Source organism: Amphibalanus amphitrite, unplaced genomic scaffold (genome assembly GCF_019059575.1).
Source record: "Amphibalanus amphitrite isolate SeventyFive unplaced genomic scaffold, NRLGWU_Aamphi_draft 001452F_arrow, whole genome shotgun sequence".
In the NCBI taxonomy this organism is placed as follows: domain Eukaryota; kingdom Metazoa; phylum Arthropoda; class Thecostraca; order Balanomorpha; family Balanidae; genus Amphibalanus; species Amphibalanus amphitrite.
Genome location: NW_024882945.1, coordinates 76,144 through 94,469, shown reverse-complemented (window position 1 = coordinate 94,469; position 18,326 = coordinate 76,144). Strand labels below are relative to the sequence as shown.

The 18,326-nt window shown below is 46.2% G+C and overlaps 1 protein-coding gene across 1 annotated transcript in view; it reads left to right on the top strand.

Moving 5' to 3' along the window:
* Window positions 1–18,326, top strand: part of LOC122373166 (nuclear factor NF-kappa-B p100 subunit-like) — a 110,590-nt gene that overhangs the window by 61,147 nt on the left and 31,117 nt on the right. Inside the window, exons 4-9 of the mRNA XM_043350992.1 lie at window positions 9,025–9,191; window positions 11,064–11,208; window positions 11,739–11,883; window positions 12,556–12,660; window positions 15,894–15,999; window positions 16,401–16,522. Of these exons, the coding sequence (XP_043206927.1) occupies window positions 9,025–9,191; window positions 11,064–11,208; window positions 11,739–11,883; window positions 12,556–12,660; window positions 15,894–15,999; window positions 16,401–16,522 (790 nt within the window). The remainder of the gene's footprint in view (window positions 1–9,024; window positions 9,192–11,063; window positions 11,209–11,738; window positions 11,884–12,555; window positions 12,661–15,893; window positions 16,000–16,400; window positions 16,523–18,326) is intronic.

Below are 18,326 nucleotides of genomic sequence, written 5' to 3'. Positions count from 1 at the left end.
GATTGGTGGTATTGTGCCAACTGACAAAATTGCGAACAGAGTGATATTTCACTTAAAGGGACCCTCCCACCTTCAAAAAAGTTAATGAATTGGCATGAAAGTGATGTCGCTCGGTTCAGAAAGAGCAAAAACGAATATCTACCAAATTTCATCGAAAAATATTCACCGGTTTTCAAGATATTAGACTTTTACTTTTGTTTACTTTTTGGAATCTCCGCTGTTCCTAGCGACTTTATTTGAAAGTGCGGCATTTGTTGCGCGCAAAGCAGCATATACCACCGCGTGCTACAAAACGTTTTAGTCAAACATTTAACGGACGTTCGAAAGCCTGATGATGTCATCAGATTCCCGTAATGGTTAAGAGATAGGGACCACGCTGGTCCCACCCTGCAAGTAAAGGGAAGAAATTTCTTGAACACCATAAAGCTGCGGGGGTTGCGACCAGGATAAATGGTGGTTTCTGAGCCTGGCCGCAAACTTGGCTATCTCAACTCAAAACTAATGTTAAGGTGGGAGGGTCCCTTTAAGAAATGTATTTGATATTATGATTGTGGTGATTGAATGCTACATAGGGTGGAGGCTTAGGTTATGTTAATTTATTTCTGAAGCTTGCTGTTTTGTGTCAAACTTTTCATCTATGCTTATCTCTTTGATAAGCACAGCCCACAGGTATGAAATATTTAGTGAGAAAACCCAAAAGTACAGTGGCGGATCAGGATTCAGGGGGGGGGGGGCAAAATGGGCATTTGCCCCTCCCAAACGGCATAATTTTAATATTACGCCTATGGACGATGCATGGAAAGAATCGATAAATTATTATGGTTTGCCCCCCCCCCCGCCCAACTCTGAGCTGGATTCGCCACTGCAAAAGTATGAATGTTATGATTTTTTTTGCTTCACACTTTCATGTTACATGTTAAGATTTTTTGGAACACTTTCAATATGATTCACTTAGTATGCTTAAGAAGTGTGGAGTGATTGACTTTCATATCATGCTCTGCTCACTGTCTCAGCGGAATAATATGTTCTTAACAGAGCACTTTCAATGTTTTTAGCATCTGGAATTCAAAAAGATATCCTAATTTATTGATATCTTCACTTTCTTGATATATCTCAATTATCTGCTTCTGAAGGGATACATATTTTGTTCATTTTCATGTGTTTCAGGCTAATTCTTAATTTTCCAATGTTGGGGTTGTAGTTTTGCCATTGGGGTTGTACTTTTAAAAATTGGGGTTGTAGCTACACCCCCCACAGTATATAAAGTTCCGCATGTGGGTACTCTGGTTTTAATCCGGGTAATACCAGTTCCCAAACCACCCGTGTAGTTACTACTGAACCGGTTTGAGCTGGATCAAAGCGGACTGAAGGCGCAGTTGCGTTGCTATGGATTCGCTGGTACATAGTTGGAATGGCGCCGGAGGAGGTTCATTATTGTAAAGGTCACGTGGAAGTAGTTTCTGTGTTATCGCGGCTGTACCGCGTGGCTCGGGGCGGCCGCGGGGCTCTCGTGGTGCGTGGGTGGCTTATAGCGGCCAGGCCCATGTCACTCCACTTTTGATGACATCATATGGGGGCCTCAGGACAATAATGGCGCGGCGCGCCACAATTGCTTCAAAGCTACTTGCCAACAGTTGCCATTTTTGAAAATATTATTTTGAAATAAAGTTCAAAGTAATAAAAATATTGTAATAAAGTTGTTGAATAAATCGATACCATATCTAAAAACTTACTGAAAAATGATTTATTCATAGTAAAAATATAAGCTCGATGCGTTTTTACGTTGCTTTCCTGCTGCTGCAGAGGGTTTTTAAATTGTCCATATCTTCAAAACCGGCCATTTCTTAGCATATTGCTGCTCTTTTTTATCGCTAGAAAATTACCTGGACTTTCTAATGACATCAATAGTTGAGCGATATGTGTAGAGTGTCACCAACAATCTTCAAATGAAGTTAGTCATTTTTACTTTGTTAAGGAATGGAGTACCCCTTTCGAGCATCAGGGGTGACGTCACTCAGGATCTGTCTCTGATTGGTCGGCGGGGGAGTGACTGTACCTTCTATAGATGGCCTTGATGATCTGCGTCAGTACCTACCTTGGGTCCTTGGTATTTGGTCTTCTTGCATGGACTTCAAATATTTCTACACAGGTGGGCCGTGGGAGGCTGTTATAGACGGATGTTTATAAAAGGCATTTGAAATGCTTAACCCTAGAACGCCTAGGGGGGGGGGTTGTATCAACCCCCCCCCCTGAGGTTTTTTCGAAGTGCACGCTAAACGGCTTGTCGTAGCGGGCTGAAATTTTCAACACCCTCTGGGGCAACCTTTGCGCATCTTTTGCCGAAAAAAAATTGATCGGGTCATGTCAGGTCACGGAGTTATGACGTCATAAGAGGTACAGCCTCCGACCGGATTTTCACAAACTGAGTGCCAACGCCCGAGGTTTCCTGCCGGTGGTACGGACATCGGTTGATGGATCGTGATGAAACTTCCCATGCATGTTGGGGCAAGTATTGGCTATCATATGGTATAAGAAATTTGACCGGGTCAGGTCAGGTCACGGAGCTATGACGTCACAAGAGGAACAGCGTCCGGTACTATTTTTGAAAAGAGCCCGAACCACTATTTTGCTAATTCTTGTCACCTCAATGGGAATATGCAGCAATATTAGCTTCTATAGGGAGCAAATGGACCTCCCAAATCCAAAAATACAATCACATTTCAAAAATTTAAAAAATACAATCACATTTCAAAAATTTAAATTTTGATTTTTCGAATTTTTGCCGCCGACTGTGACCTTGCCGACTTCCGGCGCTCCCAACGCGCCATTTTTAGAGCTAGGGAAACGAAATACATACCAAACGATAGAGAATTGATCAAGGAACACGATAGTGAAGGTTTCAAGTCGATATCTCCCACCGTTTTGCCGCAATCGCCGCCGAAAGTTGAAAAAAGTCTATTTTCCGAAAATTTGACCTTTGACCGGTCAAAAGTAGGTCAAATGTTGACCTAGGACCAAAAAATATACCACCAATCGCGAGATCTCGGCGAGAGCAATCCGTTGGTCTTTTCCGCTAAGCTCTACGACCTTCCGTTTCGAAACGCCAGGGGGGGGGGTCGTAACAACCCCCCCCCCCTGGTCGTTCGTGTTATGAGAAATGGCCTGGTCGTGCGAGGGTTAAACCGTCAGTGTTAAATAATTTCTTAGAACGTCTACGAACACCCGATGCAATGACATTGATATGAGATGAAATTCACAGCATTCATATCGCCTATGTTACAGACTTTTCTCAGTTTGGCTAGAATGAATTCAGAAGCAATGTTTTGTAAAAATTGTTAACACAGCTTGTCAAAAAGTACCTAGGTTTTTGTGGTCGTCTGTCCATACTTATGTTAAATCTGGTATTTTTTTGTTTGTTTATTTACAAACAATCTCCCGTTAACACGCGCAGTGGAAGGGGGGCGGATTTCGCCCACCCCTCCTGTTTTTCGCCAATAACTCGCGCCGCAAGCATAATATCAATGTGAAATTTCGGCTACCTGTCCAGAATTGAATTGCGGATCTTCTCGTGCAAGAAGTTAGAAAATCGGTTCACAACTTTTCTAGTAATAGCGGTGTAAAGTCAAACATCCTGCCGCCGCGGCGGCGCGGCGGCGCGGCAGCCGGCGCTAGCCGTTACGCGCCGCCTGAATTGTATACCGTGCCGGGGCGGGACGGTTCCGTCTTTACATCGCGCTCCTTACCGCTGATTATATTAGATTCGCGTCAAATTCGGTGAGAAGACTGAGAAATGTCCAGGCAATCATATGGTCAAAGAATTTTGAAAATCGGCCGGTAACAACTTGAGTTATGAGTGTGTAAACTCAAAATTGTGATTGCCGCGTTTCCCGCGTCGGCCGATGCCGCTTCAGCCGGCGACATCTTACCCTTAGCAGGCTTCTAACTGCCATATTTATTGTTGGATTATCTAGAAATTGACCATACATACTCACAACTGTTTGCTCTTTCGTATAGTGAAAGATTTATAAAAATCAGCCGGTAACTTTTTGAGTTATCGGCGTGTAAACGCAAAAAAAGTCGCTAATATGGCAGATTTGACCACATTTGACCTCATTTGACCTTAAAGATATTGACCTAGGGTCATGAAATTCACACACAACAGAGGTCCCCATGGCCCCCACCTACCCTCCAAATTTCGTCTTTCTAGCTCCAGTGGGAGCTGAGATCTAAGGGGGGGCGACATCCGCCCCCCCTTCCACTGGGCGTAGTACTCGCAACCCTTCCACTGCGCGTGTTAAACAATCTACCATGAAAGTAAATTATAAAATAGTGCAATTGAATGTAGGCCATCTTAAATCTCTCAGACACTAGAAAGAAGAATCTAAAGTGCACTACCGCTGCTTATCTTGCTCGCGCATTCTTTCTGTTCTTGCGTCTCTAGAGAGAGCGAGCGCCCATGCCACCGCCGTGCCGTTCTGGCTTATTGCGCGGTGCGGTGACCTTGACGGGTGACCTTGCGGCCGCGCCGCGGGCGGGATTTCCCCGTCTGGCACGAGCCTCCGGGCGCGGGGAATCCCGGTGATTACGTGATGCAGAGGAGTCTGCAGCGTCTGCTTCTTTATACGCTTTCTGGAGGCGGATTCGACCTCCAAGGGGTGGGTGGGGAGGGGTCGGAGTGATAGAGGGTGTAGGGGCGGAGTGGTGCAGGGTGCAGGGGCGGAGTGATGGAGGGTGCAGGGTTGTATCAGAAGAGAGGGTTGTGTTAGGGGGAGGGAGATGAAGTTGCAAAGGGTGCGGGCTGTTTGTAAGGGGAGGAGGCAGATGCAGTGGGTGCAGTTTTTATAAGTCAGCGGGTGGTGCCAACGTTCCAGACTTGATAGTTGATTTGGTGCGGGAGCTGTGCTAGTAGGGGGGGGGGGAGGGAGGTGAAGTTGCTGTGGGTGCGGATTGTGTTCTAACTTCTAAGAGGGCCAAAGTTGCTGAAGGTGCGGGTTGAGTTTCCGGAAAAGGAAGGAGGAATGGAAGAGGTATTGTATTGTATTGTATTGTACTTATCGTGGCAAGCCGATCCATCCGAAAATGGCTATTATTGGCTGCCGAGTCAGGTGAAACGAATGGCACAACATTACACACAACACACACGCGTCACATTTGCACACATATTCACACAGGTGATTGTGCGCAGTTCTGAACCCCCGGTCCAAACTTGTGAGTGGACGGGAGGGGAGGCGGGCTTGGGTGCGCTGACCTCAACTTAGCCAGCGTGGCGCAGTGGCCGGTGACATCAGTTGGAATTCGCTTGAACTGTTTCGTATTTACAGTGTGTACTTATACACGGTGTATGAAGTGAATTCGCAGTCATCCGTGGCTGACGGAATAGGCAGGCATTAGTCAAATGGTTTCACCCAGGCGCAGTACGGCTAATTGTGCATAACTTTGGCGGAATTCGGCTCTAAAATGTTTTGTTTTTCAGAATGCTACCAACAATTTGCTGCTGTGAAGGAATACTACCAAAAGTGGCGAGCCCAACAAAATTGTAACAAATGACCGTATACTTCAGTTAAACCGTGTGTATTTGTATCTAGGTAATAGGTTGCAGTTGACGCCAGGTTTAACCCTATTCCTGGCGGGCTCCGCCGGGACAAGAAACTGGCGGGGGGGGGGCCGATTCGGCCCCCCCTTCAGATCTCAAAAACTACACATCGCAGCGACAAACGGTAAACGGCATCGGATACGCACGGTCAAGATCTACAATTTTTACAAAGGTCATTTTCAGGTCAGGTCAAAGATGACGTCACAGGGGTCGAAAAAGTCAAAATGGCGGCGCTAGATATGGAGAGAGTTTTTCTCGAATAACTTTCGAATTAGTCAAGATAAGAACAAACTAAGGGCATCATCGTGATCCTCTCGTCAATCCGCATCGAATGATATGTATATGTTGACCTCGAAAGGTCAAGGTCAAAGGTTGACCTCAGGTCACGTGACCTCGAGGTCATCATGTATATCATTCGATGCGTCTTGACGAGCTGAACACAATGAGACCATCCACGCGTCTGTATCTTGTTCCTGTACGGAGTTATTGGCCAAAAACCTTTGGTGACCTTTGATGACGTCACATGACCTCACAGCTGCCCAACAGAAAAACAGACCTCAAGGTAGTGAAGGTTGATCATATATGAAGTCATGTATGGTATATGGGGCCATTCCGACCCGTTTTAGTGGTAAAAACAGGGAGTTGATTTTTCCCCAATTGACTTATAATGGGGAGGTCGCGAAACTGACCTGACCTTAGGTCACCGATATCAAAATTCCGAGATATAAAAATTGCACATACTGGTACCCTAACTAAAGCCTGAAGAGAAGAAATTGATCGGTCAAAAACTCTAGCTCTGGCGTGATTGCAAACTTTTCTGAGGTAGGGTCACCAAACCGCCTCTGGTGACCTGACCTGAGGTCAGATCAACTCAAAATTTTCAGACATGTTGCGTAGAAGCCTTTTAGGAAAAGTCAGAAAATTTGAGCTTCCTAGCTCAACGCGTTTGGGAGAAATAACCAAAAAACCTCTGGGGGGGGGGCTCCTGAGGCCCCCCCCCCGCCAGGAATAGGGTTAAGGTAAAGTTATCCATCTGTAAGCAAAGATGCTGCCCGGTTCGCTCCTGTGCAGGATATCCCAAAATCTGTGCTATCGATCTGCTGTATCGCCAGCAGCGGAGCGGCCTGTCGAGTGTTGACTCGTGGGCGCCTATCGAGCTATTCTTACACTCTGCTATCGGTGTGCTGAACACGTTTTTGCTATCGACACGTTGAGCGCGGCTATCGAATCATTGGACACGCTACCGCTATCATACGTTAGGGGGGGGGGGTCTGGATTTTAGGTGAGGCGTTTGCGGAAAGTGAAACTCAAAAGGTAAAACAGACGTTCTTCGCCTACAAATCATTGTATGAGACTTATTGTGCTGTGCTGATGCTTTCATATGGTGTCAAAAATGAATGCAATTTTCCAAGGACATTATTCCCGGATCGTTAGCAACTGAACAACAGTGTGCTTAAATGTTAAGCTTGACGCCATTTTACATTTTAACTTTCTAACATTTTCTTTCTTTGATGTCGCTTTTAGATTAATGGCTCCTTTGAAACATGTTTAAAAGTCATTAAGCCCGCGGCAATGCCTCACAAGTTTGGTATTCAAATTGAAGTTTTACTGTTGAATGATGCATGATCTTTGATCAGCCTCGGAACTGGTGTGACTGGCTGAGAAAGTTCACTGATCTTCCCATGTAAATTGGTGGCACTCGCAAGATGCAAATACATTGACGCTTGACATGGAAAAGTTTAGGCCTACTAACTGTATAAGCGGTTTGGGCTAGTGTCGAATGTCGATGCTTTACAATTTTTGGTAGTTTGGTAGGCATTCGTTTTGTTTGCTCTACTGGACGAATTGAAGTTGAAGCATTATACATAACGCAAGCAGTTTGTGTTCAGTACCTACTTATATCAGCAGTTGACTTTGCATGGTCTTCTCATTCACCTCTACTTCTAAATTTCGCCCATTTTATTGAATGTCCTTCAGTACATCTCGTTTTAGTACATTCATTGGTTGCATCCTTGCAGACCCCTTTTGGTTTAAACTGGCGCCAGGGCAATGTCTGTGCTTATGTAAGCTACAGAGGTCGTCAGGCAAGGTGATGACCTTTGTCGTACGAACCCGCCCGAGGCGGATATCGGCAGAGTCCCCCGCCGGCGTTGCTAGGTAACGCAGACGTTGCTAGGCAACGGCGAGTGCTTTGATCTCAGCTTATATGTCCTAGGGTAATATTGCATCCTGTTCGTGTTGTGCTGCTCGCGAGCTTTCTTTTAGATATGTTTTTATGTCGTTGTGTTCTGGGAAAGGTGACTATTGGATGGTTGTCAATAAACGTCGGTATATATTATATTTAGAGCGTGCGTTCAGTAATAGTTCGTTAAATTTACATCATTGCCAGTGTTCAACAAATCGAAGCATCACAACTTGCGTACTTAACATTCGGTGGCTGCCTGCGCTTAAACAGCATTTATGCCTACGATATTCGGAACGCGAGATGGATCCACCATAAAACTACGGTGGATACCCTACCTGGCGAATAAGACGAAGCCGAAAAGAAATAGGGCTGTGGGGAGATACGAAAATGGGTTAGGAGATGAGGTAGGGTTGGGAAACGGGGTGGAGTTGGGAAATGGGATAGGATGTTGTGATATCACAAAAAAGAAACCCTGACTTTAGGTTACCGTTCACTGCGCTAAGTCTGCCGCCTCAGGGACGCGAACGCTGTTGGTCGGCGATCGCAGTGACACCTATCGGGGACACGGGAAACTGTCTGATTGGGTCGTTGTATAGCCCGGGGCACTTCTGACACTGATATAATGGATGGCCGAGCGGCCGCTGGGATGTCTGCATTACAGGGATTACAGCAGGTGGGGGTTTTTCAGGAAACTGATATTGGAAGCCGAAGCGGTGCCTCAGAAACTAAATGATGATGACATGCTCTGAATGGCATTGTGAGATGCTCTTACATCAAAACAGCCTTTGCTTAGTGGGTTTGATGTCAATTTACTCCTGTGATTAAGCTTGTTTGCATCATTTTTAGCTTGTATTCATTTATCGGTTCTCCTTATTCATAGCTGATGATGATAATAGTACATCCAACGTGTAACTACAGAATATGCCTTAGTTGCATCATTGATGAGTCGATGACATCACTCCACTCCCCACTTAGGTACGTCATTTTACCTCGGTAAATGACATTGCCACTTCCGCTCCGAACATCGCGTTATCTTCCCCACCTTCAGTTACACAGGTTCCAACACGTGTCTAACACGCCTCTCCCCACACACAGCTGGGGGGGGGGAGGGGGGTCGATCTAAAACCTACCCTCTTCCCGCCTTCAACTTGAAGGCGAGATGTTAAACACTTCTTGACTTCCACGTTCTCTCCTCACTTCAACTGAAGCTGTTCAACTACATGACCACCACGTTCTCCCCCCACAGCTGGACGGTTTCAACCACCGGGCCACCATCCGCTGCGAGCTGTTCACAGTGGAGGAAGGCGCCTCGAACCTTCCTCCGGTTCCGCATGTTCATACACTCCAGGGAAGGAACTGCACAGGAGGCTACGCCGAGATGAGAGTCGATCAGGAGAACGACTTCACGGCCAGGTGAGAAGTGGGAGTGGGAGAAATGGTGAGAAATGGGAGTGGGAGAAATGGTGAGCGGCGGAAGTGGGGGAAATGGTGAGCTGCGGGGGTGGGGGGAGAAATGGTAAGCGGCGGGGGGGGGGAGAAATGGTGAGCGGGGAGAGATGGCAAGCGGCCGGGTGGGAGAAATGGTGAGCGGCGGGTGTGAGATGAAATGGTGAGCGGTGGGAGGAGAGAAAAGAAATGGTGAGCGGTGGGGTGGGGGATTAGTGCGAAGGGCGTGCGAGAGAATTGGTGAAGGTGAAGGTTATGGTGAGGGCTGCGTGTAAGAATATGATATTGATCGGGATTTGAGAGTAATGTAAGGCAAGTTTTGCGATGACCATTGATCACTGCGGTCTGTGTTAACACAAAGCTTTTTATATGTGTAAACTCTGAGCGTTTCAGAACATTGCGTATAGACTAATATGCATTTCTAGAAGTTTTATATATGAAATTAAACGTGAGGACCGCTGCATGTTAAGTACTTCATGTACTTTTGCTGCACTCCATATACACATTTTTTCGAACATTGCCGCTCTCTCACTGTACTTGGAGTTGAAAAACGGACTGTGTGCGAGCTCGGAGGTGGTAGGAATCCTGCTTATCCGGTCCAACCGGCTCTCTTTTCGGACAGATCTGTTCACGTGTGGGGTTTCCCAGCATGTCTTGAGTTATTTCCGTGCAAATTACAAAATCAGATCAAACGAGTTTTTCGCAGTGAGGTTTCAACTGTTATTCAAAAGACAATTTATAAAGTCGCCGGTTGCATGATAAATACGTCCGTGTTCGTAGTATTACGTCGATATTGAAAATACAATCGCGTTCTCGATAAAAAATGCTCGTCGGTTAGTTTTGTTTGGTGCATTGACCTTATAAATTGATCACCTCGGCTCATCTCTGAAACTCTATGACAGTAAAATTCAATCTGAATCGGACGATGGAAGGATGCAGTTTCTGAGGAATGCTAGTTTTCTGCTTGCTATCGAATGACGAGACTTGAGCGAGAGCAACTACATTGAAATTGTGCCCATTTAGGGCACGGTCACACATTTGCAGCATTGCATTTAACCTATGCGCTTCATTCGGATAATACTGACCTATTGGCATCGTCCGAATTACACTTTAATAAAGCGTGATTTATTCACATTTTTTCACCAAGGGCATTACAACACGATTTAGTTTAGACCGCTCAAACCTTGGAAGGAGACGTCCCTTGGTCCTCATTTGGTCGCAGGTCCTCATATCTCTGTGTGTGATATTTGTGTGTGTGTGTGTGTGCGTACTCGATACCGATACCGACCTAACGCTATCATAGGTCCACAGTGGTGCTTTGCGCGTGACAGAGGCGGTGCCAGACGCGATGAAAAGGGGAACATCCCCATTCCCATTTATGAATGTACCTACTTATGTGAAAGAAAGAAAAATATAACGGGCCTAGCCCAGTCTCCGGGTAGGGGCTTGAAGTCCTCACAGAGTTTTGTATGTATTTCCACTACGTATGTGTCTCTCTGTACTATTGTCACTTCCACCACAACAACCACAATACTGATACAAATCATCTATTTTATTCTCTTTTTTTATGAATTGCTACGACGTTCATTAAAAATAAAATATGGTACCACGAACATGAGTTATTTGATGCCAGATTTGACGACGCAACTGGATGATCTGCTCTCTTTGGGCAGAGAAAATTCAGCATACTGTAATACCTGCCCTACCATCACTAGCTTCCTCCTCACTACCATCAACCACTAACGCTCCTCACTCCTCAGCTTGCAGGGCAAGGGCATCATCCAATTGTCTTAGGCTCTTCACTACGGTCTTCCCCTAACGCTTCTCTCCCTCCCTCAGCTTCCAGGGCCTAGGCATCATCCACACGGCCAAGAAGCAGATGGTGGAAAAGATCACCAACAGGAAGCTGGACGAGAAGAAGATGGAGATGGAGCGTATGAACATGGGGAAGCTGTGGAACCCCACCGAGGCCGATCGACAGGAGGTAATGGGGGAAAGTGGGGTAATGGGGGTAACGACGACTATGCCATTGCACCCGGTAGGAGAGGGAGGGGAGGGAGGACGAGCGCTCGTGACTTATTATGACTTGGATAGGAAATCATGCACTCATTTTTCTATTAATGTTTTTTTTTTTTCTCTCTCTCTCTCTCTCTCTCTCTCTCTCTCTCTCTCTCTCTCTCTCTCTCTCTCTCTTTCTCTTTCTCTCTCTCTCTCTCTCTCTCTCTCTCTCTCTCTCTCTCTCTCTCTCTCTCTCTCTCTCTCTCTCTCTCTTTTTGGTGTTATGCTTGTAGTACACAATAGGGCTGGGTGCGATCTGTCACATTGCGCTTAGAAATGTGTTGTTTTTTTTACTTAAGTGGAAAAAACTAGTCAATGGTAACACAATGGACCCACAAAGCCAGTTCTAGATGCAGGCTGGCAGTAAAACTTGATCCTAACACCAAGGACAATGATGAAACACACCAACTAATCCTCCTCAACTGACTTCGCCTTCCCTCTCCGCGTTTTTTCCAGGCTCGTGATCAGGCGAACCGGGAGTCTCAGCGCATCAACATGAACCGCGTGTGTCTGAGGTTCCGGGCGCTCTACCAGAATCCGGGGACGATGCGGATGGAAGAGATCTGCCAGCCCATCTTCAGCGATGCCATCTACAACGGCAGTGAGTGGGAAGGGAAACGTCTATATTGGGCAGTCAGGGCGAAAGGAAACCTTTGTATTAGACCGTCAGTGTGAAGGGAACCCTCTATATGGGCAGTGAGTGAGAATGGACACCTCTGCATGGACAGTCATTGTGAAGGGAAACCTTTGTATAGGCAGCAAGTGTGAAGGGAAATAACTACATTGGCAGTTAGTGTAAAGGGAAACATCTATATGGGCAGTGAGTGTAAAGGGGCACCTTTGTATGGAGCATTATGTGCGAGGGAATGCCTCAATATGTGTTAGGGCTTGTATATTATGATAAACCTCGGCAGAATAGCCACAGCACCTACTTGTGGAGTCGTTGTATGTCTAAATAAATAAATAAATAAACCAGGTCTGAAGGAAAACTGCTAAATGGGGCTGGGAGTGAAAAGAAAATTGATTGGTAATGTGGATACTGTGAAGTATCCTGTGCTTTGTGACCTGACCGGTGACTGACCTCTGGTCTATTACCTCTGACCTCTAACCCCTGACCTGTGACCTGTAACATGACCCGTGACAGATCTTTGTCTTGTGACCAGTGACCTGTGACCTGATCCGTCACTCCTGCTCAGTGATCTTTCATCTCTGTATGTGACCTCTGACCTGTGACCTCTGACCTGTGACCTGACCCGTGACCCCTCTCCCTCAGAGTCTGCGCAGACGGGTGAGCTGAAGATCGTTCAGCTCTCAGAAGCCCACAGTCCGTGTACAGGAAACAAGGAGATCTGGCTACTCGTGGAGCGCGTCCGAAAGAGTAAGTGGGTTCACTGTGTGAGTGTGTGAGGAGGTGTGGGTTCACTGTGAGAAGATGTGGGTTCACTGTGAGTAAGTGTGGGTTTAGTGGGCGAGAGGGTGTGGGTTCATTGTGAGGAGATATGCGTTCATTGTGTGAGATGTGGGTTCATTGTGTGAGAGGGTGTGGGTTCATTGTGTAGTGTGAGCTCATTGTGTGAGAGGGTGTGAGTTTACTCTGACAAGGTGCGAGTTCATTGGGTGATAACTGATAAGGTCTTGATTCAGTGGGTGTGAAGGTGATGGTTCATTTTGAGGTTGGTTCATTGTGTGAGAAGGTGTAGGTTCATTGTGAGAAGATGTGGGTTTAGTGGGCGAGAAGGTGATGGGGTTCACTGTGTGAGAAGGTATGGGTTCACTGTGAGATGGTGTGGATTCGGTGGCCGGGAGGGTGTGGGTTCACTGTGTGAGAAGGTATGGGTTCATTGTGAGAAGGTGTGGATTCGGTGGCCGGGAGGGCGTGGGCTCAGTGTTACGAAGCGTATTGCTGGAGTATGTAATCAATGTGGCACTCGTTGACGTAATGGGAGGAGAGCTGCCAAGAAAATTTTATATCTTGCTTTTGATGCATTGAAGGAAATCAAAATCAACAGTAACGCGCACTTGATATAAAGGGCTATCATGAATGTCCATGAATAATATAATATTTCAAAAGCGAAACCAGTTAGGTTTGACAGAAGTTGTAGCTTTACCTCGTTTGGAAACACGGGACGGATGCGCAAGTGGAAAACAAGAGCAGGCATGGTTTGGAAAGCAGATCATTGATAGGTTTTGGAATGAATGCAGCGGACACAATGGTGTCCGATGCATGTGGCCCAGCGCCCATCGAGCGGGCTTCCCGATTCCTCCAGGCTAGTCCGTGGATTGCGGATGTCTTAATCAGAGTCTGAATTACGCCGCAGAATCTGAAATTACGCCGCAGAGTCTGAAATTACGCCGCAGAGTCTGAAATTACGCCGTCCAGAATGTAACAATTTTTATATTAAATAGCATTCAGCGCACCGCGATCTACGCCTTTGGCCTCACCCAGATTGGTTCATATTGAGGCCTTTGAGCTGCACCGAGTACCTACCACATCTGGCCCTGACAGGGTGACGTGGTGTTGATCATTAGCTTAGCCTGGGACGTGTAGCGGTCAATTCATTGCGTTTCACCTCGACTGAGATGGCTGTTTTAGGCTTCTACTGCCATAGTTTGAGACAAACAGTCTGCAGCTAATAAAGTTTTGACACCAGCCGAAGCAATGCCTGTTAAAGAAGCATAAAAAATGCCCCTTGACATCCGTATTATGTGCGCGTAGTCCGTCATATGGTCTGCTACTAGCTATCATAGCATAGCTTTAGCATAGTATGGCATAGCATAGCATAGCATGAGCCCGTCAGGCTCACTGTCAAACCGAAACCAGTCTGGTATCGTTCAGGTGTGTACCATTTCAGCCAGTATCACTCTACAAGCTTGCTTCCATACTCGCGCCTCATTGTCTAACAACTAGAGATGTCAATCGGATACCAACTTTTTGGTATACCTATACCAAACCGATATCAACTCGGTATTTGGTATTTCAATCCTAATGTGTTTGGTATTTTGTTGGTATCATTACCCCTCGCTAATGTTTAAGAGGCTAAGAAATCGGTAAAAAGTTGGTATTTTCCTCATGTTCCCAAGATGGTTTGGTTTCGGTATTTCTCCACGATTTTGGTTGGTATTTGGTTTGGTATCGGTATTCCGATTTTCCGTAATTGACATCACTACTAAGTACTAACAACCTCTATCGTGCCTCGTGCGCCACGTCAGCACGTACCACGTGACCCACGTGATCCCGGCCCCCCCCCTCGGTCGCGATTGGGTATTGAGCGACCCATTCAGAAGCCTTGAGCGCCTTGAGAACTGCTGTCGCGGTGCTCGCCCACTCATACATTGGCGTCACATCGGTTGCCATGGAAACCGGCTTTGATCCGTCGGCGCTGCGTAGATCGAGAACTGTTACCGGGCAATGCCTGTCCGGGATAGATCGTTAACGGCAGAGCTCTCTGGGTAGTTTGCGCACGCACGTGCATCCGGTATTGAAGTGTGTGCCAATTCGAGGTGGGGCAAATATGGCGAAATTTGTGGAAAGCTTTGTGTGGTGTAGGTGATGTGCTGCAGACTTATGCAAAGCGATTAGGGATGTTTTTTTTTTTTGGTGGTAATGGAAGAATGTTCACGGTATGTGAATTACTGTGTACCTACTGTAGATATGGATAAACATGGTTTATGTCAGGAAAGATGTCGGCTGATTGTAGCCTATAGGCTAACAGCGTCGTATCATCATTACGCCGCAATGGCTTTTATGGTTCATTGACAATGTTTCGCGGATACATTATGTGACTGATTTTTCGAGAAAGCTCTGTGATGTTAACGTTGTCATAGTAATTGAATTATTTAGTTAGTTCTGTAGGATGTTGTGCTGCGACCGTTCTCGCTAACTCTTCTCAGAGTTGTTTTGCGTCGTCTGTTACGCAAAACGACTCAGCGAAATGCATTTATGAAGGAACTTGAAATTGAAACGCCTGACGTGTTTGACAAAATAGCAGTAAGACTAATCACTGTTTGACATTTGCTCAGTTGCCTTCTGCGCATTTCTTGACAAGTCCGTCTGTGAGCAATGGTGACTGCTGCATAGCAGCGTTTTATGCTCAGGGCGGCTGTGAGGTTTCGAGTAAGCCTCAATATCAGACTGTATTTTAATTGAATCGGAAAGGAGGATAGGCCCTTTATCATATATGGCGGGGAGACAACATGCCTTGTTTTATAGCTTCATACCTCTAAAACATCTGACTCCCTCTGATGATACGTCTATGTTAAATGAACATGATAGCCGTCGTGACATTTTTCACGCATTCTTCCTCACGCCAAGCATTTTTTTCTTTGACAGTCCTTCCAGTTGCCGAGAAACTGTAGATTACCAACTGTATCTCTGCTTTGATGGGCTGTTTAAACGTACGGATCTTTCTTCTTGCTTGCATTGAGCGTATAGTGGTTAGTTGTGTGTGTAACATAACAAACGACATGTTTTTAGCTGTGGACCGTGAAAGCAACCGGCGCGATCCACTGAGAATGAATTATGCTGAATGTCGCTCGCCTGAGTAGCTTGTTAGGACGTGCAGCTGTTTCTGTATCCCCTCTGTAACCGGTTCGCTTTCTGTCCCTCGCCAGATGACATCAAGGTTCTGGTATTCGAGGAGGACAGCAGCCACCAGACTATTTGGCAGGACTACGGCCGTGTCATCAAGTGTCATCATCAATATGCCATCATCTTCCAGTGAGTAGTACCATTTATTACGAGCGAGCGAGTGCAGCGAGCGAAGCGAGTCTTTTCAATATAACGGAAAAATCAGGACCCCATCTAACTCTTCCCTTATGTGTTTTACCATCAGGACCGTATCATTAACTCTTCACTTACGTGGTTTCCCTTCAGGACCCCATTTAATTCTTCCCTGATGTGTTTTCCCTTCAGGACCCATCTAGCTCTCCCTCTTTGTGTTTCTTCCTCAGTACTGCGTCTTCTATTCCCCGTACTTATGTGTTTCCCTTCGTGACGCCGGCTTTAACTCTCCCCGTGTGCTTACTCCCTCAGTATTCCGTTATAACTCCCCGTTAGTGTTATCTCCCTCCCTACCCCGTCTCTCACCCTTTACCTGTGTGTTTTCTCCTCCCCCTCAGGACACCGCCATACCGCGATAAGGAGATCCGGAGTCCGGTGCGGGTTTTCATCCAGCTGGAGCGACCCTCTGATGGCTGTGTTTCCGAGCCGAAACACTTCCAGTACACCGAGCGCGATCAGCGTAAGTGTATGCCTACAAGTGTTTAATAAACTGGATGCTGCGCTTAACCACTATACTGCACCCGAGTATCACAAAACACTTCAAATGTACCGAGTGCGACCAACGTAAGTATGTTTTTATACCCGGTGTTGATAAACACGCAAACCATCGCCCTAAACGCTTTCAGTACACCAAGGACGATCAGCGTAAGTGTACCTATAAACCTATAAAGCAGCGTAATCCGGTGTTGAGATACACCTGAAACCATCGCTGAACCACTGAAGTGGATTTACCGAACGTGATCAGCGGGAGTGTATATTAAAACCCTGTGTTTAAATACTTTCAAAATATCGCTCACTTTATCGGTATGGTGCATTGCCCAGTATTTTCTGTTTATTTTGCCATATTTTGTAACAATTAGTACACCTTTAGCTTGATTTGTACAGTTTTAATAGACGACTTTTAGACGTGGTGTATGATATGGTTGATTTTCGCACTTAAACCATAATGTCAAGTTTTCTTTGCAGTCAATCTGTTTTATTTGATACATATATCGTGATAGAGCCCGGTTTTGGCTTTACCTCTGGCATGAATCTGGTAAGCGGCTATACACGCATGTGCATAACTGCTATCGCGAAGCAAGACGGGCCTACCGGCGCGAGCGGAAGCATGCGTCTCGATCGAAAATTGATCATGAGGCACGGCTGTTACACAAGCTTCGCCGTGGGGAAAGTTTAGGCTCCTTTTGGCGACATGTTAGTAGAGCTCGGAGAGGTGTGACGGTTGCTGAATGCTCCGTAGACGCAGACAGCTTCAGATCCCATTTTTCTCGTATTCATCAGGACAATGTAGCTGAATTGTCACCAAACCAGCACTGGATCCGCGATGCTGTATCTGCTCGTTTAGAGGCTGGGTGCAATGGTGACGAACCTCGTACTGTTACCGCATCGGATGTTTCCCGATTTATATTGCGCCTTAGGCGTAATTCTGCTCCAGGAGCAGACGGAATCACCACAGAGCACCTGCTGTATGGCTCCACGCCTGAACTGCTTGCCATGTTAGCTCACCTCCTTACAGCTTGCTTTGCTAGATTGGATGTCCCTTCATCATTTGCAACCAGCATCATCAAGCCTTTGCTTAAAAGAACTGGACTTGACCCAAGTGATATGGACAATTATAGACCAATTTCACTTATTTCAACTTTCTCTAAATTGTTAGAGATAATGGTTTTAGAGGAAATTGAAACATCGTTCGTTCCACACGATCTACAGTTTGGATTTGTTCCACAGCGTGGAACAGCCGAAGCCTCTCTTTTGTTTTCTGAGACTGTCCAGTGGCACCTAAGAAGGGGATCTCCTGTATTCGTCGCTAATTTAGACGCCAGAAAGTGTTTTGACCGCATTTGGCATGACGGTCTTTTCTATCGTCTTCTTGATCTGCTTGAGAATCGCTCGTGGTGTCTGCTTCTCTCGTGGTATCGCAAGCTTATTGCCAAAATTGACTTTATGGGCATTCGTTCCGACAGTTTCCCACTAGAACGTGGAACGAGGCAAGGGGCCATCCTTTCCCCAGTACTGGCTAACATATTTTTTCGTCCCTTAATACAGACTCTTGATCATAGTGGACTTGGGGCTGAACTAATGGGATATCATGTCCCCTCGATCTGTTACGCTGACGACATAATGCTTGTTTCTACGAACTCCATGAGTCTTGGCCATCTTTTAAGCATTGTGGGGGAGTTCGCGGGCACTTGGAGACTCGAATTCACTCACCCTGATCAGTCTAAAACTAAAAGTCATTGCCTTGTCTTTGGTGCTGAACATTT